Genomic DNA, 22,489 nt, shown 5'->3' on the forward strand with positions numbered 1-22,489 from the left:
GGAGCCGCGGCCTTACAATTTATGGCCGCGCCTGTCACAGTCGAGTGACGTTGAGGGGCATTCTTCCAGGACCGCGTTTTCTTATCTCTGTGTAACGGGATACGTTGTTTTTTTCGTCGAGGCCCCACTTCAGCTCCGCGCCTTCTCGGAATGCTGCAGTTTGGCTGCAAACACGGACATGCTACCATAGCTGCGCCTGGCTTTCTGAGTCCGGTTCCACTACAGCGCACGCCACGGCCGGTACAGATACAGGGCTCCGACAGCCGAAATTGCACGACCATGAGAAAAAGCACTGTTTACGTTAACACGTTTTGGCGGGCTAGTTGGTTAAGCATCTTGAATAAACAGCGCGAACGAAGACGAGCACAAAAGACAAGGAAACGGTGTCGTCCGTTTCTTTGTCTTTGTGCTCGTCTTCGTTCGCGTTGTTTATTCAACAACGCACTGCTTTCGACGATATATGCACAACTCATTACTAAAGTATTATGCGTCGTGTGCTTCTCCACTTATGAGACCCATGATACACTGGAAGGCTGCTTCATCAATGCAGGCCTATTATAGTCGCCACAAAAGCACAGTACATCCACGTTGTTAACTGTAACGGCACTAAGGCCATTATCGGCGCGGCGCCGTGTTTGTAGCGACACATTCTAAGGGGAAAACTAAGTAGTTGGTAATTGGTACTCGCCCGCGATCGGCCCCGTTTAGCTTGTAGGGGCCCAGCATCCTTCTCGCTACCCTGATTAAAGCTGTTCGTAATAAAAGCCGGCCGTAGGCAAGAGCCATATCTGCTTTTTTTATTCTCTAAAACGCAATTACCCTCGGGGCTGTGTCATGGCAATTAGGGCCACTACTCGCCCCGTTCGGAAGCGGCGCACCAGCCGGTAGCGGGAAAGGATCACAATCAAATCGCGACAACTCGCGCCGACGCACCACGTGACAACCGGTACCTCAACCCCACTGTGGTGCTCTCCGCTCCACGCCACATCGATGCTCCAGCGCGGGTGGCGAATATATTGTCGCGTGATAAATCGCCACGGGGTATCGCGATTTGATTCACAAGGCTTTGTGCTCCTCACAGCCACTCGATTTTCGAACGGCGCAAAAAATGGCTCAAATTAATTCAGACCCGCGAGGATAATGACCTTCATGAAATTCCAAAACTTAATACGTTCACCACTCCCTCCTCTAGCTCCCAGGTCGCCCCTTTGGCTGTCCTTGTCGAAACCACCACACAGGCACATCACACTCGCTTGGTTCAGCTGGAAACTTCGGTTCTGCAGATTCTTACCGCCCTCCAAGCACAATCAAAGCCGTTGCAATCCTTCACTTCTATGTTCCAATTCGTCCTTGAGTCACTGCCCCCTGCCAAAAAGAAGGAACGCGTACCATCACGAGCCTCTACCTCTCCACTATCATAATAGTGTTTGGGGAGGACTTCGAGATTGTGCTGTGGATCTGCCGAAACCCTTGCCACAATAAGACCCCCCTCCATCGGTATCGACTCACCCGCCCCTCCATACCTCATTTTCTCCTTCTCCAGGGCACTCTGGCGGCCCGCACTGTCCCAGGCTACCGCGCCTACCATGCCTCTACGGCCACACCACTTGTGTCTATTTATGTACGCAGTGACGTGCTCGTAGAGCCAATTGACATCCCCTCCACCGTCCTTAAATATTTAGTTGGTGTGGTTTATTACAACCCTTCTTCCCGCATCTCACTAGTCCTTTTGTCTTTTCACGACCCACCTGTCACTTCCTCTTTATTCTCTGGTCTGGGCAAATTCATTCACTCTCTTCCTTCTACCTCTCAACTCCTTTTTGGTGGTGACTTTAATGCCCCTCACACACTCTGGGGCTACCCACAAAACCTCAAACCCGGCCGCCTCCTCCATTGTCTGGCCCAGAAACGCCACCTCACCCTTCTTAATACTCCTGGCTGCCCTACCGGAGCCGGCACTGCTTCACAACGCCCCACGACACCCGACCTCACTTTCTCTCGGGGTTCACTTTCCTTTGACTGGAAGGTGACAGCCGAAACTCTTCTCAGTGACCACTTTCTCATCCATATTACAACGTCTCTTTCCCACATCCCTCGCTGTCATCCGGTTGTTCACACTGACTGGCATGCTTTTCGCACTAATCTCGCTCCGACTCCTTTCAATCCTACGCCGACTGGACGTCGCGCATCTCTTCAGCGCTCACGTCCAGTAGCCGTCGGGTTAGCTCTCGTCACCCAATCCCAGACCCAGATCCTAACCTTTTCCGTTTATGGCGCCGCCATAGGCGTCTTCAACGCTCCTTACGCTCCAAACCCCACAATGCCCAACTTTCCTCCCGGATCACTGCTCTACGGGCCGAAATCGTCGCCCACTGCGCCTCCCTCGAGCACTATCGTTGGAGTGCTCTTTGTGATGGCCTAGACTGCATTGCACTCGCGATCCGCATGGTATCTCTTTAAATACCTCCTTGGCACTAAACCTGCCCTTGCTCCCACTCTAGCTAAAGCCCTCACTCAGGGCACTGCCTCCGAAGTTTTTGATCACCTCGCCTCTCTCTACCTCCCTCCCCCTCTGGCACCCTCCTACCCGGTGTACTCAGGTGGACCTAACCCCGATCTCGACCACTCCTTCACTCTCTGGGTCCTCGAATCTGCTCTGGCTGCTAATGCTACACTCTCGGCTCCCGGTGAGGATGCCGTTACATACACCATACTTCGTAACGTTTGTGACTGCGCCAAAGAATTCCTCCATCAAACCTACAATGAGGCCTGGGAGAGCGGCTGCTTGCCTAGCTCTTGGACATCCTCCCTTATTTCTATGATTCCAAAGCCGGGCAAACCTAACTCTCTCTCTAACCTGCGCCTAATCTCCCTGACGTCGTGCGTTGGTAAGACCCTTGAGCGAATGGCTCTGACTCGCCTCTCTAATTTTCTTGAGGTACGGGAGTTCTTGCCGCATTATCTCATTGGCTCCCGACGCCGCGTCTGTGCACAGCACATGTTTCTGATTCTCCAGGAAACCTTCTTGTCACCTATACCCACTCAAATTCACGCACTTGTGACCGTCGATGTTCGCAAGGCCCTTGGCCGTGTTTGCCACGATCACATCCTTTCTCAACTCGCCTCTTTGGACTGTGGCTCCCGCATGTACTCTTATATCCGCTCATTCCTCTCTAAACGTGTGGCTCGGTTTCGAGTAGACACCCACTTGTCTGACCCACTCCACCTCACCCGTGGCACTCCTCAAGGCGCTGTTCTCTCTCCTACCCTTTTCAATCTCGCTATGGTCCCTCTCGCTTCCCAGCTGGCTGAAATTCCCGACGTGCACCATATATTTTACGCCGATGACATCACTCTCTGGTGTTGGTCTGGCTCTCTGGGTCACGTACAGGACACCCTGCAACGTGGCCTAGATCTCATCGACTCCTTTCTCTCGACCGCTAGCCTCTCTCCTGCTCCTGTGAAATCCGAGCTTCTCCTTCTCAACCATTACTCCGACCAGCGCTCACACAACCGCTTCGTCTCTCTCCACCTTTCTGGCTCTCCCATTCCTGTCGTCACACAATGCAAAGTGCTTGGCTTCCCTTTGCATGCGGCCCAGGATGTGCAAGCCCTCCACCGCACTGTCACCACCTGCCACTCGGTAACTCACCTCCTGCGGCGCGTGGTCCCTCGACGCTAAGGTCTTCACGAGGCTCACGCGTGCCGAGTTGCCCACGCGCTGGTCCTCAACAAGGTCTTGTACTTTGCACCCTACGTTTCCTTCACTTAGACTCAACATAACGCTATCGAGACTGCCCTTGTAGGCCTCTACAAGGCAGCTCTCAACCTCCCTATCACTACCTCTACCGCTAAGCTCTTTGTCACAGGCCTCTTCCATCCTCTCCTTTCTCTTCTCTCTGTCCATCGTGACTCGCAGCTTGCCCGCCTTTCCCTTACCCGTCAGGGTCAGTGGTTACTGACTCAAGCTAGTATCTCGCCCATTCCAATCTCCCCGTTTACCTCTCCACCCCCGCTCCCAATCTTCGTATCCTCCCTCCCGACCAACATGTCCCCCGTCCTGCACGCCGGCTGTCGTCATGCCGCCGCGCAGCACCATTCCCCTCTCTTTGATATCCAGGGTGTAGCCTACACGGATGCCTCCTTCGTGGCTCCTCGAGGTTCCTGTGGCTACGCCCTGTACCATCCACACCTCCCTGCTACTGACACCCACACCAGCGGGCCGTATCTACACTCTCCAATCGCATTGTCCCTCGACGTCCTCGCCATTGTGCATGCTCTCCAGTCATTTGCCCTCCTTCCTTCTCTCCAAGAGTGCACAGTCAATTCAGACTCAGAAACCAGTATACACCACATACTGAAACGCACCCTGACGCCTTCTCTCCAACAGGAGGCCGAACGAGCGGTCTCCGCAATGCAGCCTCCCATCGGTTTCCTCCGCTGGGTCCCTGGGGATGCAGGGATTGACGGCAATGAGCTGGCCCATCAGCTCGCCCGCGACACACTTTTCCGGGCACCGTTGATCCCCTGGCCCAAGCCCTCGGAGGACGGTGGAGACTCACCCTTCGCCGCACCATAAAGGAGCTCTACCTTGAGCTCCGCCTCGACAAACTCTTTTACGCTTCCCCTCATCCATCACTCACGATGTCGGATTCTCGCCTTCTTCGGCACATCCAAATGAATGCAGTTATCACCCCGTCCCACCTCTTTCTCTATCGATATCGGTCGGACCCTTCCTGTCCCAACTGCCCCTGTATCTATGCGCTCCTGACCCATTGCCTCTTCTATTGCTCGGTTGCTCAGCAGTCGGCTTCCTCCCCCCCACCCTCTCTATCCATCACCACCTGGCTCGACTGGCTTGGCGCTGAAGGGGAAGAAGAACAGCGACTTTTGGTAGCCCATGCGGTCGACAGGCTCGGCGTATAAATTATGGTCGATTAAAGGTCTTTTACTACTACTAATACGGCTATTACTTTAGACCGCCTACAAATAACTAGTTGCAATGGGGCGCCTATCAGTAGTTGTTTATAACTTATTAGAAATCAGGAGATCACTTTTCTAAACACCAGTCGCCTGTTTTTGACGTCCGCTAACACTGCTTTTAATAGACGACAGAAAGCTTCTGAGTACCTTTCAAACACTATTCTTGAAAATTAGTGGCGGACTTCCTTGAAAAAATATTTTTACGGCTTGAACAATAGCTAGGAAGGGCAAGATGGAGAAAAGAAGACAAGGAAGTTGCAATGTTTTTGGTTGGTTGGTTTATGAGGTTTAACGTCCCAAAGCGACTAAGGCTATGAGAGACGCCGTAGTGGAGGGCTCCGGAAATTTCGACCACCTGGGGTTCTTTAACGTGCACTGACATCGCACAGTACACGGGCCTCGAAATTCTCCTCCAAAGAAATTCAGCCGCCGCGACCGGGATCGAACCCGCGTCTTTCGGGCCAGCAGCCGAGCACCATAGCCACTGAGCCACCGCGGCGGCGCAATGTTTTTCCCTGTTGGACCGAGCTTCCCACTTTCCTATTGGACCACTGGCCGCTGACCTGTTGAAACGGCTAGATTGCCTCGACCGTAAGATTACAGTGGCAACATTCTGGTGGAAGTGCAAAGTAAAGATCACAGCTACAAACGGCGCAGCCGCAACTGGAGCCACACCGGAGTCGTCGCCTTCCCGGCCTGTAAACGCTGACCGGCGCCATGCATCCTGCCGAAGAGCGATGCGCAGCATGAAGGGACACTGTGATCGAAGCTGCTGACCGCGCTAATTCTGGCGCCCAGCCAGAAGACCTGAGAACGCGCGTGGGTATTCAGTGCTTCATGACTCGTCGGAGTCTTTTAGGGAACAAGGTCTGCTTGGCACAGTTCCCGTGTGCCACCACTGCGTCTTCGAGGAGCACATCGCTCGCTACGGCGCCGCCGTCCACCGCCTAGATACGTGAAGCCCGTCCATCCTCCTCCGCATGTAACCGTTCTTGCGATTCTCCTTGGCAATGGCCATCGATCTGGTGCGACTATCCCCTGCCCGCCGGACAACGCAGCCGCTCTTCCGTTTCCAACCGAAGTTTCTCCCCACCACCTTCCTCTTCTGCGCGCCGTTCTTCGTCACCCCGGCGACTTTCCCTATCGCCTTCGCCGGGAAACTAGTCATCGCGGCCCCTGGAGGTTAGTCCGCTGGAGATTGCGCTGCGTATACAAATTTCTTCACCGGTTCTTATGGTTAAAAATACGGTTCATTGGATCGTGGTCTGTGTACCAATAATTGCGTTAGTGGATACGAGTGCAACAATCGCTGTTATGAGTTTGTCGTTCAAGAACCTGCTAGGCCACAGTGTTATGTTGCTTTGCGACCGCAATGTGACCTTTCTTGGCGCGGGCGGTGAGTTGTTGTGCCCTCTGGACATATGCAGCGTTGTGGCTTTACTCGGCAGAACTGTTTTCGCAGCAGTTTGCAGTCGTTCCGAGATATACGCATTATGTCAACCTAGGTATTGATTTTTTGCGAACGTGGGGGGAAACCGTCGGCTGTCGCTCTGGGGAACTCTGCGTTGACGGTTCCCTTCCGTGTGGACTCTTCGACGAGCCGCCAGCTGTAGATGCGTTTTGCGTATCCGAGGATACCAGTGTGCTGCCGCTTTCTATAATGTGCGTCCCAGTTTCGTGCCCCAGCCGTCCTTCCGATGGCTTCGATGTCACAGTGGCGCCTTTGTATTCTAACTGCGCCAAGAAACTCATTCTTGTTCCGCACTGCCTGGTGTCGGTGTTCCAGGGCAGGGTGCAATTGTGGGGCGTCAACCTTTCTTCGCAACCTGCGGTATTTCTGTTCACATGACGATTTCCAAGCGTAATCAAGATGGCCCTGCTTCGATGGCTTTGGTTGTTGAGGCAGCAGACGCAGTTGCTGCTATTCAGCCACTGGCCCGCAACTGCGTGCGATGATCAGCAAATCTCTGAACAGTGCGGAGCGTGATGCCTTGGAAGCGTTTCTGGTCAAATACTCGCCCACCCTTTACTTTTCGGAGCTGAGCGGTTCATCATCATCATCATCATTTAATGGCCCTTAAAGACCCCTGGCGGGGTATTACATAAGGGGGGGGCGAACATCGAAGCAAGTAATGACATTATTAGGTCAAAAAAATACATATACAAAAAAGTACAGTAAAACAGTGAAAAAAAAAACTGAAAAAAAGTATACAGTGAAGAAAAAGTATACAGTGAAACAATCGTTGCTTGGGGAAGAGAAAAAAAAAGAAAAACACGTTTATAAATCAGGTAGACAGGTGCAGTAGTATATCAAACAATCATAACATAAAAATAAAACGCAAAGGCAACAGTTACCCACATTGGGATTTCAAGTGCAATGACAGCATTTGGCGGAATTTCAGAGCATCGCGTTCAGTGACAATTAATTCGGGTAGTGAATTCCATTCATTAATGGCAAGAGGCAGAAATGACTTGTTAAATGCGTTTGAGGAGCCATGAAGTCTTAGGATGCTCATGGAGTTGAAAAGACGGCGTGATGTTCGGAGGGGAGGGAGCAGAAGGGAGTGTCGAAGTGAGGGAAAACAATAGTACAATTTATGGAATAATGATAAACGGGCAATTATACGCCTATGCGCGAGAGGCTCGATGTCGGCAGATAATTTTATTTTGGTAATGCTAGAGCGGGTGTCATAGTTGGAGGAAATAAAGCGGGCTGCACGGTTTTGGACGGCTTCTAGGCTGGCTATTAAGTAGGCTTGATGTGGGTTCCATATTGGGGATGCAAATTCAAGTTTGCTACGGACGAAAGTTTTGTAGGCTAGGCTGCGAATGGAAGAAGGGGAGAAACTGAGGTTGCGTCTGATAAAGCCAAGTGTTTTAGATGCATCAGCAGCAATCTTCGTGATGTGCTCGGACCAAGTGAGGTTGCTCGTGATATGGATGCCAAGATACCGGTATGATTCGGCTTTAGTAAGGATGGTTGAACTGAGTGAATAAGCGTAGTCGATATTAGTGCGCTTGCGTGATACCTGCATGTATTTGCATTTCGTTACGTTGAGCGTCATTAGCCATGTGGAACACCAGCTTTCAATCCTGTTTAGGTCGCTTTGGAGCAATTCCTGATCATTGTTAGTAGTTATGCGGCGGTACAGGACGCAGTCATCTGCGAAAAGACGAATTGTCGATGAAATGTCGGAAGGAAGATCATTGATGAAGATTAAAAATAAAAGTGGGCCGAGCACCGAGCCCTGAGGCACACCAGAGAAAACTTTTGTTGTGGGAGAATTGTCATTATCGATAGCAGTGAATTGAGAGCGATCAGTTAGGAAGCAGCGAATCCATTTTAATATCAGGGGATCGAGGCATAAGCATGAAAGTTTAGCTAAAAGGCGTTGGTGGGGTACACGATCAAATGCTTTTGAACCCGAGTGATACCGATGGCACGTGGTGCTTTTGCGTCGACTGTCGCCGCCTGATTGCTTAAAAAAGAACGAAGTGTGCTCACTTCCTCGAACTGATGATGCCATTGACTGCCTGTTCTCCGCATCGTGCTTCTCATCTGTCGATCTACAGCCAGGCTAGTGGCAGATCCCTCTGTACTTTGAGGACGAATAGAAAACTTCTATTATGACACTGGACGGCGTTCTTGAATTTAACGTAGTGCCTTTTGGGCTCTGCAAAGCTCCTGCAACTTTCGAGCGATTTATGGACGCGATCCTATGTGGCTTTTGCTACCTCGATTGTGTAGTTATTTTTGGCCGGACATTTAATGAGCACAATGAGCGCCTCATCATTGTACTGAACTGCCTGAACGCGCTGGTCTGGTGCTTGATTTCAATTAGTTAACATCGTCCTCCGGGAAGGTGTCGGAACTGACCCCCAGAAAACCGCGGCGGTTGAATCTTTTCCAATATCTTAGACTGCAAAGAAACTTCGAAGCTTCCTCGGTCTTTGTTCCCATTTTCACCGCTTTAGTCCCCGTTTTGCTGACTTCGTGCACCCGCTCCTCTGCTTCTCCACACAAACGCTACCTAAGACTGGCCATCTGAGCGCAATTCTTCTTTTTGGCAGCTTAAGTTTCTCCTCACATCGCATCCAGTTCTACTTCAATTCAATCCTTCTGCCCCAATAGAAGTGCATACTTCTATGCCAGCGGTATTGGCATTGGTGCCGTGCTGATTCAACGTTTTGGGGACAAAGGACACGTCAATGCTTAAGCCAGTCGTTTCTTACGTAAATATGAACGTAACTATACCATCACTGAGCAGGAGTGTCTTGCAGTTGCTTTGACGTTCAGCGGTTTCGCTGCTACCTGTATAGACGACCTTTCACCGTGGTCGTCACCCATCATTCCCTCTGTTGGCTGGTCAACCTCCATGCCCCATCTTGGCGTTTTGCACTGTGGGCTATCTGTTTGCAAGAGTTTGGTTACACCGCGTCGTACAAGAGTGGACGCCAACACGCTGACGCGCACGGTCTCTGCTGGTTGCCGCTTGGTACGACGGAATGTGACGCAGAAAACTTCGGCCACTACATCGCTTCCGTAGAACCTAAATTCCCCTATGCCCGTTCGTTCCACGAGCAGCTACGGAAGGAGCAGTATCTCACGCCATTCTTTACCACTGCGCAGGGCGCTACAACTTCCTGTACCATCTTTGTCAAAAGTAACCAGGCTGCATGGTTTGCTTCTAGCTTGTATAGTGGAGCCCTTGTCGCTTTCCTAAAGATCGAAAGGTGTTGGAAGGTAAGAAGACCCTAGTCCTTACCTTTAACGGCCATTTCAGCTTCAGGGAAGCTGTAAGGGCTCCAATGTACGAGCTAGAAGCAAATCATGCAGCCTGGTAAATTTTGAGAAAGACTACATTCTGTGTACGAGATGATCTTCTCAACAAGAAGGTATACTTTGCCACGGGTGTCCGCTTCGTTCTAGTGGTGCCTGACAGCGTACGCTCCTGATATGCGTGTCATGCATGACGATTACACTTCAGGACACCTGTGATCTGCGCAGACTCGTCATCGCATCCAAGAACTCGTTCACTGGCCGCGTATGCGTGATACCATTGCAAAATCTGTGTGCGAGTCACAAATACCCCACCGGTACTGGTGCTGGTCTTCTTCACCCTGTGACTCCTCAGAGATCTCGTTTTGAGAAGGTTGAGGTCGACGTCTTGGGTACTTTTTCCGAAGTTCCATGTGTGTAACCATTCGATTGTGGTCTGTACTGATTACCAATCTCGTTAGTGTGAGACAGCTGCTCCCGCCTCGGAAATTGCATATCAGGTCTCTGTCTTTCTTCTACACTCTGTCATCCTGCACCATGGGTCCCCGCGACTTGTAATCAACGACCGTGGGGTCCAGTTCAACGCCCATGTTGTTGAAAAAGTCCTTCGGTTGTGAACAGCTCAGTTCAGACGTTCTACACCCTATGAGCCACAAACTAAAGATTTAACAGAGCGAACAAAGTTGACACTCACCAACATGCTTTTCATGTACGTTGCCTCCTACCACAAGGACTGTGACTGGATCACATTTTTTATCACATGCGCATACAACACCGCTGAACACGAAGCTACGAGCTATAGTCCGTTCTTCGTCCTCTATGCCTGCTCTCCACTACACATCCTGGATACCGTACTCCCGTTCTACACCAGCGTTGACCCTGCAATCGCTGAGAGCATCTGCAATGCTGAGGAAGTACGCCAGCTAGCTCTCCTGAGAGCTCTTGCCTAACGAAAATACTCCAAAGCCCGCTACGGCGACCATCACCGCCAGGAAAAAAAATCCCCAGGTCCTGATGAAATTCCTAATGCTTATTTAAAGCGGTATGCAGAGTGGTGTTCATTTTACCTCGCAGATGTTTTCCAGAAATCCCTTGAATCTGGTCAAGTTCCTAATGGCTGGAAACTGGCTAAGGTAATACCAATTCATAAACAAGGTCCCAAAGATGATGTCATGAATTACCGACCAATTTCCCTGACCAATACATGTTGCAAAACGCTGGAGGATATTTTGACCAACCACTTGATGAAATTTGTGGAGGAAAACGGCATTCTGGGGATCAATCAGCACGGTTTTCGACGAGGGTACTCAACATCCACAATTCTGACTGAGCTTGTACATGAGTTTGGTGAATTTATTGATGGAAAAGGGCAAACCAATATAGTTTTTATTGACTTCCGGAAAGCTTTCGATAGAATATCGCATAGAAAGCTGCTTATAAAACTGTCCTTTACGCTCGGCAACAATCAGCTAGTGAAATGGATAGAGGCATACCTATCACAAAGGTAGCAATTTGTTTCATTAAACTCTACTCATAGTTCTAAAAAATCAGTTCGATCAGGTGTGCCGCAAGGATCGGTAATAGGGCCTTTACTGTTTTCAATATATATCCGTGACATGAGCACATGTTTTTCCCCACAAGTTGTGATGAAACATTATGCTGATGATACCATTGTGTATTCAAAAATATATTCCTCTTCTGACCAGCAAGAACTTAGCAACCATTTGGAGAAAATTAGTTCCGGGTGTGACGAGTGGCAAATGGAACTGAATGCAACGAAAACATCTTTTATGTGCATGACACGCAAAAGAGACCCTTTAACCTTCAATTACAGTATCAATGGTACAGCATTAACCCAAGTAACCGATGTCAAATACTTAGGAGTTCACCTTAAACATGACCTAAACTGGACAACGCACATTGACAATGTTTGCAATAAGGCCACGCGGAAGCTCTGGTTATTGCGAAGAAAACTTCATGATGCCACTGTAGAGGTAAAACTACTTGCTTACAAGATGGCTGTGCTTTCAGTGCTGACTTACGCTAGTCATGTTTGGGAGCCGTATACTAAACAAAACATATTGAAATGTGAACGGCTACAAAACAAAGCTCTAAGATTTATTTTTAACTCGTACTCTAGAACCCAATCAGTGTCTGAACTTAGAAACAAGCCCGGGCTGACAACTTTGAAGCAGAAAATGCAGCTTAACAGACTGATATTCTTTTTTCATGTGCTGACAGGTAGCTGTAAGGTCAATCTAGACCGATACATCAAACCACTGAATGCTTCTGGCAACAGAACAAAACACTCCAAACATATCACACCTCTGAATTTTAGAACAGATTCCTTCAAATACTCTTTTCTGGTTCGCACTATTGACGAATGGAACAAATTACCAAAAGAGGTGATTCAATGTTCGGATTTAAAGGCTTTTGAAAATGCCCTCATGAAGTATTTGTGACTGGTTTGACTGGTATGTTTTTGACCCATATCACATGTCATTTTGTCTTTCCTATAAATTTGTATTGTTGTATTGTTTTGTATTTCTCCTAAGGCGGTGATCTGCTGATGTACTGTATCTAGTTCTTGATTATTTCAAGGATCTCAACTCCTGTCTTTGCAGCAGCTGACAGTATGAATAAATAAATAAATAAATAAATAAATAAATAAATAAATAAATAAAATAAAGTCCCCCAGCTCCCTGGCGATTTGGTCTGGGTTCGGCATCCACTCAGGAAGCGTGGCTTAAGCCAGAAACTGCTTGCGAATTATACCGATCGCTATGTAATCTTGGAGCGACTTGGTGACCTTACTTATAGGACTGAGCGCGTCACCGCAAGCGGCCAACGTTCTGCCCGCAGTAAACTCACCTATGCCGCGCGGCTGAAGCTTTGTCTTCCCCATGTAATGCTCATGCCTGACTCCTGAGTGACCCAGCGGGCTTCGCCTGCGGCGGCGGAAATGTTGCAGCTTGAAGAGCTAGGAAGAGCAATGTGGAGAAAGGAAGAAGAGAAAGTTGGAGTGTGTTGCCCCGTTGAACCCTGCTTTCCGCTCGCCCACTGAACCGCTCTCCGCTGGCCTGTTGAACCAGCTAGAACATCTCGGCTCTGAGGTAACAGCCGTAACATTATGTGTATATAGTGCATGCGTCGTCAATTCGGCCTTCGTACCCATTTGAATTTAATATGCACGAGTTCCAAGTGCTACCTAGAAGATTTATTTCTTGCTTCTTGAAATGCGTGAGTGGCGGCACTCATCTTCGCCCAAGCCGTGAAAATTTAAGCGAACACAGTCTGCCGGCAGAGTCATGGCAACTGTGTTTTGGGATCGAAAATGGGTATTGTTGGTAGACTTCTTGGCTCCTAGCACCACAGTAAACGCGGACAGATATTGTGAGAGCCTTAAAAAACTCAGAGGGACGACTCAAAATCGCAGAAGAGGAACAACGCTCGCCTCCACGTTGCCTGTGAAACCATCGCTCTCCTAGAACAGTTTGTATAGGACGTCATCAGCCACTCACCCTACAGTCCTGACTACTGTTGTTGTTGGGACTGAGAGCAGGATGAAAAGGAAATTGCACGGGCCTGCCTCCTGGCTGGAGCCAAGCCACCACCGCTGCCACATGCAGATAGAGGAGAGTTAAAAGATCAGAGGAAAGAGAAAAAGGAAAGAAAAGACGCGCGTCGCAGCAACAACTGCGTCCGCCGGAGCGGACCCTGCTGAAAAAACAGATAAGCGGCCGAAGCCGCGCTCGCCGAAGCGATGACAAATATAGTCTGGACTTGGCACTAATTGACTACCACTTCTTTGCAAAGCTAAAAGAACACCACGCTGGAAGGCGCTTCACTGATGATGACGAAGTGAAAGATGCGGACAAACGCTTCCTCAACGGCATAGCGGCGAGCTGGTATGACATGGGCATACAAAAACTGCGCCAGCGTCTGTAAAAATGCATAGACCCGAACAGCGATTATGTGGAAAAGTAGAATAATGGTGTCCCTTTTAAGGTTTGGTTTATTGGTGTTTAACGTCCCAAAGCGACTGAGGCTATGAGGGACGCTGTAGTGAAGGGTTTCGGAAATTTCGACCACCTGGGGTTCTTTAACGTGCACTGACAACGCACAGCACACGGGCCTCTAGAATTTCGATGAAGGCGAAATTCTAGAGCGCTGTATCGTCTTGCCTTTCTTTGTCCGTGTCTCAGGAGTGCGCTGTATTTTTCCCCTAAGATGAACTACCAGCTAGCCCGCTCTTCCACCCTTGCAATCGAAATTCAGCCGCCGCGGCCGGGATCGAACCCGCGTCTCTTGGGTCAGCAGCCAAGCGCCGTAACTACTGAGCCACCGCGGCGGGCTGTGTGCCTTTTAGGTGATTTGTAATTTGCTTAAAATAAAAATGTCTTTCGATTTATAAAAAAACTGCAGTCCTTAATTTTGGAATGACCCTCGTACGGGGTGGTACCCAATTGAAACTATTTCCAGCGAAAACGGACCAACAGGCTGAACTATAATGCTGAACGTTACGACCTCAAACGTAAGTTTACAAAAAGTGCATGTTGAATAAGTCAGCCGTAACCTTGGCCCGAGTTCAAGATTGTAATATGTAATAAGTTATTACAGTGGTTGAAACGCCCGCCACTGAATGGGTGACCGCACGGCGAAGCGCACTTCTGCCTCGATTCTCGCTGTAAACGCTCGTGCGATTTGGAAAAGCGCAGTGATGGTGACCTGCCGCTATCACGCTATCAATATCAAACTTGCAAGTGGCATCACCATAATGTGTGAAACGCAGCTTGTAAATGCTAAAATTATAAAGCGCCTACCGCACGGACGCCAAAACGAAAGCACTGCCTCGGCCGCTGCGCACAGCTCTCCGCCCGGACTCGTCACGGAGCGGTGGCGCCGCAGCGGTGGCGATGAGAACTACGCTCAATACGGCTCTTTCGGGCGAAGCAACGGGCCGCACCCAGTGCGCTCTCCATTGAGCGGCCCTGGTACAGGGTACGAATTGATAATTTCAGGGTTAACCTCACATTTTGTATTTTCTCTCAAATATAGCATTCGATTTACTGCGAAGATAAAAATGAAATAGTGTGGTTCCAGTAATCTAGTCAGGTAAGAAAATTTCCAAGCCGAAGGCATTACACATCCTGTTCACGAGAAAAGCCGGCGTCCTTTCATTCATGTCACAAAAAACATGCAGCCCACCTGCTGCAGTGCACAACCTATCCATCTTGCTTGGTGCCAATGAAATTTCTTCAAATAATTTCTGCAACTGTCAGCTGTTCCTCGTGGCACAACTTATAGGCTCATTACTCCAGAGATAGCAGACATAAGTAATATCTATAAAGAAATGAGCTTGATAGGCGCTAGGGAAGCGCAACTTGGGCTTTAACAGCCGCACCGGCAGCTCTACTTGAAACAGCCACCCTCAGCGCTGTGGGCCAGTGTTTAACAACTTCACTACTATGGCAGTAGCGGTATGAGAACTTCCTGCTATTTACGATACTTTTATAGAAGAGTACTTGCGCGGAAAGAACTCCAATGCTATCGCGAACTACTGCTATGGTCACGTTATGTTTGGCTTAGGTTAGGGGGGTTTAACGTCCCAAAGCGACTTAGGCTGTTTCGAACGCCATAGTGAAGGATGCTTGAAATTTCGACTAGCTTGTGTCCCTTAACGTGCTCTGAAACGACGGGGCCGAGATCGAACCCGCATCTTTAGGATGAGCAGCCGAGCGCCAAAACCCCTGAGCCACCGGGACGGCTATGGTAGGTCAAGCTTCTTACAGGCTTTATTATAAGTGTCTACTTATTGAAAGTTTTGCAAAAATGGTATGAAATTAGCGTTTAAAAGAAGGTGAGAAAAAATCATGCCAGACCATGGTTAGTAAAGTCGGTTACGCATCGACCGGAAGCCTAAACGAAGCGCATGGTAGGGCAATCATGCTACAAAGGCTAGGAACAAGACGTTTTTGTGCATCTTTGATGTCGTATTTTCCCTTTCTGCATAGAAGTTTTGACACTCAGAAGCTTGCCCCGTACGTTGTACTCTCAAAGCCTAGCACTACTTGTGAGCTCCTCGCACCAGGTAATCTTCGTTGAAGAGCGGTACTCAGGTTATCATATAAAGTGGAGTACCAATCCTGCAACTGCGGAAATGAAGCATTAGCTGGATGCGAAATGCTCAAGACTCAGAACAATTAAGTACCAAAATAGGGTACAAGAAAGCATTCCATTTAAATGCATACCACAGGAAATACATCCTGAATTTAAAAGTACAGCTCTTCTGATTGCCTCACAAGCACAACACGGGAGAAATGGGGAATGTTCGGTCATTCGCTGCTGAAAATAACTAGTAAACGCTAATTTCAGAACACTATTTCAATAAAATATAGAATTTTCCAATGCTCTAAGATAGGCGCCGCAAAATACATAGGTAGAAAACAAAAGTTCTATGGTCGGACTAACATCAAAATAAATGCACCACTTTTCCTTATCGCAAAAGCATGTCAGCGTGTGAGTGTCAGCTCGGCCCTGTGCCTTTTCTCTGTATCCTGTGAAATGTTAAATCACTTGAGTTCCTTCGCGCAATGCAAACAAACAAACCTTGTGTTTGTTTGTTTGCATGGCGCATGATGGCGCATGATGGCCTTTGTTGCCTATGAGCCATTAAGTCCTGCACATCTCATCGGTGTATCCGTAGTGGACGTTTTACATTACTCAATAGATTAGTTACTATATACACTGCTACCTCAAGGAGAAGAGCTGCACCATTTCTTTGGATGAGGTAAGCTATCACTCGGTAGTGAAGTCACAAATTCATGTCTCAAAAAATCTAAAATTTCTTCAGCAATTTTTTACCCATAAGGGCAATGACTGGCGCCTACAGTTGCGTTGTGTTTCTTTTATGGGGGAGGGGGGGCTTCTTTAATCACCATTCTCTGCGAAACAACACACAAAGCTCCATGGTGTTAAATGCATATTTTCCTATGTTGTTTTCTTTACAAATTCACAACAAAAAAATTTCAGAGCAAGTCGATCATTCTTATATTTAATTCCTCTACTCAAAAATGTTTTTTTTTGTGTTCATAATGAATAAAATGCGTCTGAAAAAAGCCTGCTGCCTTGATTCTATGCCATTATTTTCACTTTCTCTTTTACCTTAACAACCCCCACCAAATGGTCTTCTACAATTTTTGTCTGCTTAAACTTGGGCTCAATGCAATATACATCAAATCTTCAGCTACGCCATGGCTCCTCACGGAACGTAAACGACTTTCGAAAATAAGATAGAGTGTTCTAGGTGACTGAAACAAAATGACTGCTGTTGACTCATTTGTCTGCGTGAGGAATAATTTGTTCTGCGAAAGCAGTACACTAAAGCAGCATAGAAATGCCGGCGTCTGTGTATATCTTAAGGGAATCAAGTTGCCTCAACGGACCACCACCTTTGTACAACTCCTCGCCCCTCCGCTGCCCACCTTCAGTATCCAGAAGCGCCACTGAGAACTCAAAAGCCATATCATGCTTCCAAACCAACCACCTACCATCAGCCTGCTTACATTCACTAACTATGATGTTGCCAAACCTGGAAGCCGACTAATTTTCAATTCGATTTCGGCGTTGGTTTTCCGTTCGACTGGAGGCTATGTACAGGGTGCAGCTGTGTGAGTTGGTGGAACGATGCGCTTCTGGCGCTGATAATGGGTGTTGTTAAGGGTGTGTTGGGAAAGTGGCTTAAGGATGGCAGTGGTTTGGTTTATTGGGGATTCATGTCTCGAAGCAACTCAGGCTATGGGGACACCGTAGTGTAGGGCTCCGGAAATTTCAACCACCTGGGTTTCTTTAGCGTGCACTGACATCGCACTGTACACTGGCCTCTAGAACTCCGCCTCCATCTGAATTTGCCCGCCGCGGCCGGGATCGAACCCGCGTCTTTCGGGTCAGCAGACCAGCGCCATAACCACTGAGCCACCACGGCGGTCTAGGGTTGCAGGGGTAGGATCGGCTGCCCCAAGGTGTATTATATACCGTTGTTTACATGGTGTAGTTTTGTGATTGAAAAGAAAGTAAAAGCTCTCGGGACCATTGCGTCTTGATTTATAATGGCGACCTGAGAACGCTTCGGCGCTTCTTCGGACGTGGTGTCCAGGACCTGCCAATGGGAGCGTCGAGAGCTCCTCACACGACTCTATAATGTGGCCCTCCTTTCGTCGGCGCTGTCTTGGCCAAAGTTTTGCGATGTTGAGACTACAATAAAGCAGGCTCTCAGACAGAAGCGCAATGGCTCAAAGCTCTGTGAACGAACCTTTATTTCGGGTGGAGGTGCCGCAGAGGCTCTACTTCAGGGCTGAAACAACGGCACAGAGTACTTCGGTGTTATATTAACAAGGTTGCAATCTAAACTTACGATGCACGAAATTTATTACTCCTATGTGTGCCAGACGTGAAGGGCTTTCAGCTGTTTTTAAGCTGCATAAAAAGATCGGCCCCTACATATGCACATGTACAAAGCGATCAAAGGTGAATACCATGAACAATAAACTATGGGAGATGTCACGCAAACAAGAGTCTGGATGAATCAGTGGTTTCCTTGTAATGCATACCTCTACAAAAAACACAGGTTTCAAACGCCTTAAACACAGATTTCTACATCTGGGCAAACGGTTGTGAATATTACAAAGAATAGGTTGGGGCAACCGAAAAGGCAATAAAGAAGCAAGCAAGAAGGCATCCCAGGTATGGCTGAAGCACGGGCCACCTTTCAAGCCTTGAGCACAGCATGGTATTCGCCTTAAGAATAGTAGCCGACAGTATTCCCACCAGAGCTGCTCTGTTATTCCAGAAACTTTTCACGCCACCAACATATAAATTGTGAGAAAATAGTTCACCAAGAAGAAAGACTTAAAGTAGACACCCAAGAATTAAAAAAAGGGTTTGGGGATGATGCCACTGGGAGAAAACGTAGGTCGATCCGTTGGAGTAATTTGCCTCATGCGCTATATATTTAGGTGGTAGTTCATTAGATAAGATGCGGTATGAGTCGTGAGCAACCTCTCTCATCAGAATAAGCGCCATAGGCGAGCAACGCGACACTGCCGCATATGAAGTCAATGCCATTTACGTACGTAGCTACGTAGTACGTAGTTACTATCACCTGAAGATAACAAAGCAGCTTTAACAAATAACAATATTGCTGAAATAAAAAAACATTCTTTAGGAATTATTTAGCACAAAAAATGGTCTTTGTATGCAAAACGAAAATTTGAAGTCATAAAGTGGTATGCGGTTTCCAGAATACATTTCTAGCGTAGAGAATGAATGTTTTGGGGTAATGCTATTGCTTGAACGGCGACACCAATCAAATTTTGGCGAAAACGTTACCCTGCGGACGTCTTGGTACTGCTCGTACCAGGGTTCGTCGTCAATACGTCTTCCGGCGTGAGCCCCGATTCCCATGAAGGCAACCATTACCACCAGAAAAACCGCTGATTTAGAAATGAGACAGGGCATTGTAATAATAGAATGCGCCATGAAAACTTTCTGCTTCAGGCTGACCGTAGCGTTCACTAGACTTCTGCAGTGTCGAAGCTGGAACTGTGAGAATGCTAGCTTTGTGTGACTTTTATATGATGCTATAGTAACGAGGCGCCGGTTGTTTACGCAAAGTGTAAAAAATAGGACTTGTCACCAAGTGCGATCGATCAGTCAATATTTCCATTCTCCTCGAGGCAAAGCGTTCACTTCATGGCAGCACCACAGGTTGGATACACGTGCCTCAGCGTCGAAAAGAAAGCAGTGATAGATGTTACGCAGTAAACGAAACATAGCGAACAAAGGCTTTGCTCTTACGCCTGTGACTTCTATCTTTTTACCCAGAGAGGGGCACGATTCGAGGTACCCACCGACTGCAAAGCGCGCTCTCTGTTGAAGACATTGAAAGAGGCATTGTCTATGGACTGCTTGATAGATCTGTATCTGACCTTCTCGCCTTCCGTACAGAGCGCGTTATATTTAACTTTGCGCAATAAGAATCGCATAGGTAGATAAATTTACGGTAGTAATTACCGGTAAAATTTTATTTGAAATATGTCCACAAATGCTGAGTTACTACGTTAGGCCAGCACAACTGTCGGGGAATGAAAACGCTTGAAAAATAGTGCCTAACCTTTTTTCATTAAATGTTACATTAAGACCTTACACACCTAGAAGTGAAATATGGCTATATACGTCTCATCGTATCATATACGTCGAAATATCATATACGTCGAGCAGTTGACTAGAGACGGAACCATTCAGAGAACCTATTGTTCGAGAGATGGCTAGATGTTTCACCAAGAGGTATCTGTGGGAAGCAGATTATCCAGTATAATTTGTGCCACCGTCGAGTCTTTACATTTAACCGAATATCCTCAATCTCAGTGTTGATAAAAAAAGATCGGTATCATTTTGCGCAACGATTTCGCGAAATCGAACATGCTGCATGTCATCACGTGGCGAAGGTGGGCTGAGTGTGTGGCATGGCATCTATTCAGGCTGTTTGTTTCGTCCAGGTTTACCTGGTATATTACAATGGTCCTCTTTCTTAACGTTATACCTAAAGTTTTTCTTTGTATAGATCTCTGCGCTGTGCTTACTTTAGGCTGAACCCTTTCCTTAGCCTCCAGGTTTCCAGCTGAAAGGCGAGTATCAGTAAGATACAACTATTTTATATTTTTCAAGGATATTGCTAAACTGCCATTCATGAGAAGACGAATGCAGGGGGAGTAAGAAATGAAACGCGGCTGGGTTAGTGGCGTCCTAGTCGAAATCAAGTTTAAGGAATTGGCTTGGACAGGACATATAATGCAGAAGCAAGATGACCTATCGTCGTCACGGGTAACAGGCTGTATTCCAAAACAAGAGAAGCGTAGCAGGCGACACCAGAAAGATAGGTGGAGAGATGAGAGTAAGGAGTTCGCGGGGATAGGGGGACCGTAGCTGGCGCGGGACTAGGTAAACAGCAGCGATATGAGAGAGGCCTTTGTCCTCCAGCGGGCGTAGTCAGGGTGATGATGATTTTAGAATTCTTGAGTGATATGTCGGCGTGGTCTGTGCAGGTGGATTGTACGAAAATATGATTATATGTGCATTAATACATATAATATTTGGACGACTATTCAAATCCGTAGTCAACTTCCTGATTTATGGTTTTACAGGACAAGATTCTGTTGCGAATTTGACAGCCATTCCCATTGCAAGCAAGAGCAGATTTTGCATCATATCAATCAGTATTGCGTTCGAAATATGTGCTGTCAGAAACGACCTCGCTTGGCTGGTATGGTCGTGCGCTGGTATGGTCAACTTCTAAACGTAGAACTTACAATCTCCGTCTATATGAGCAGTAATGCAAGGGTGATGGACACCATTTTTTTTAATTTGGGAAGCAAACAAAGCCAAGCCATCGCGCTTTTAGAAGCGCCTTTTTGACACTCGGCGTTTGCAACCAAAGTGCCGGTTCAATAAATTTAAAAAAAATGTTTGCTTGTCATTTTTGCACAGTAACTTTTGCACTAAAATGAAATGTTAAAACTTCATTGCGGTATAACATTAACAAAACGGCGACAGTTATCGTAATAATGCCTAATTAGAGATAAACCCAGAAGGTGGTAAAGGCCTGTGCGCCTATATCCTGTCATGATGACCAGATCATCTCAAGCTTCTATGAAGATGTCGAATCGGCAGTGAGCAAAGTAAAAACAGAATACAGTATACTGACTGGCATGCCACTCTACCTGACAGGCCTACCGTAATAAATAATGTGCGATTACGAAGAAAAGTTCTGCCCATCACTCGGAATACGGAGGCAAGTAGAAATGAAGTTTCCAGGTGCCATTTGTCACCAACGAAACTTCACTAGACGGGAAATGCTTTACATAAACTAAGCTATTTAAAAATGTATATAAGCATTTGCATGAGCATACTGCGTTATTTCGTGGCCGATACTTGCGGTAATATATGCTTTCCAATAGTGGCGTTGCTACTCTGTGAAAGTCATGTGGCATAAAATTTGTCACTGATGCACATGCATTATGGTATTCTCTGTAACAAGAATTTGTATTGCGACATTATTTGTATTTTCTGTTTGGCTTCAGTAGGTATCACGTGATGTATTGAAGTTATTTTTCTTTCATAATGTTGTTATCTTATTTTTTTGACATTGCTCGTGTTATATTTGCACTAAAGTTCTGTGCCTGTACCAGGCGATGTCAGGCCTACCGCCTTTTGCTCTGCCTTGCCTGTTCATTTTGAAAGAAATAAACACCAAACCAAGCCAAAGCACTGTCCTCTAATAGAAAACGATATAACAGCTGTATCTTACCGGTATTCACTTAAGGAGCTGAATAGCGGAGGCTAACGAAGAGGTCTGAATTTATACTGAAGGCAGTGGAAGAACGGTGTGTGTTATGGCACCAGCGCCGCCGCCAAGTAAATAGAGGCGGCTAAAGTGGATGAGTTGCTTTCGAATCGGCCATTAGAAAGCGAGGGGGGCGCATTTTTAGAGCGTGGTGGAAGTACTTTTGTGGTTGAAATGCCATTGAATGTCCTTGCAAGTCTCTTCAGCTACTAGAATGTTTCGAACATGGTGCCATGTGTTGAAGATGGTCACGTGCAGCGCGGCTAAGTGAACCACCATGACCGCACGGTAAGCGCCTAATTTCAACGAAATATGCATGTCATATC

General features: G+C 47.6%; 1 protein-coding gene across 10 annotated transcripts in view; it reads right to left on the reverse strand.

The window, feature by feature from the left end:
- LOC149333654 (uncharacterized) overlaps positions 1-19,352 on the reverse strand; it is a 43,763-nt gene extending 24,411 nt beyond the window's left edge. For 2 of the 10 annotated variants that reach the window (XM_089558738.1, XM_089558730.1), the window contains exons 1-2: positions 19,151-19,352; positions 12,635-12,743 (exon numbers count right to left, since the gene is read on the reverse strand). Coding sequence is in view for 1 of the 10 variants with exons in the window: in XM_089558728.1 (XP_089414854.1) it covers positions 13,285-13,388 (104 nt within the window). In the remaining 9 variants the exon portion in view is untranslated. The other 8 variants (XM_089558733.1, XM_089558731.1, XM_089558729.1 and 5 more) reach the window with 7 other exon arrangements.
- Between the last annotated feature and the right edge of the window lie 3,137 nt (positions 19,353-22,489).

This window comes from Amblyomma mixtum, chromosome 8, assembly GCF_055824585.1.
Source record: "Amblyomma mixtum isolate Tamu chromosome 8, ASM5582458v1, whole genome shotgun sequence".
Taxonomy (NCBI): Eukaryota; Metazoa; Arthropoda; class Arachnida; order Ixodida; family Ixodidae; genus Amblyomma; species Amblyomma mixtum.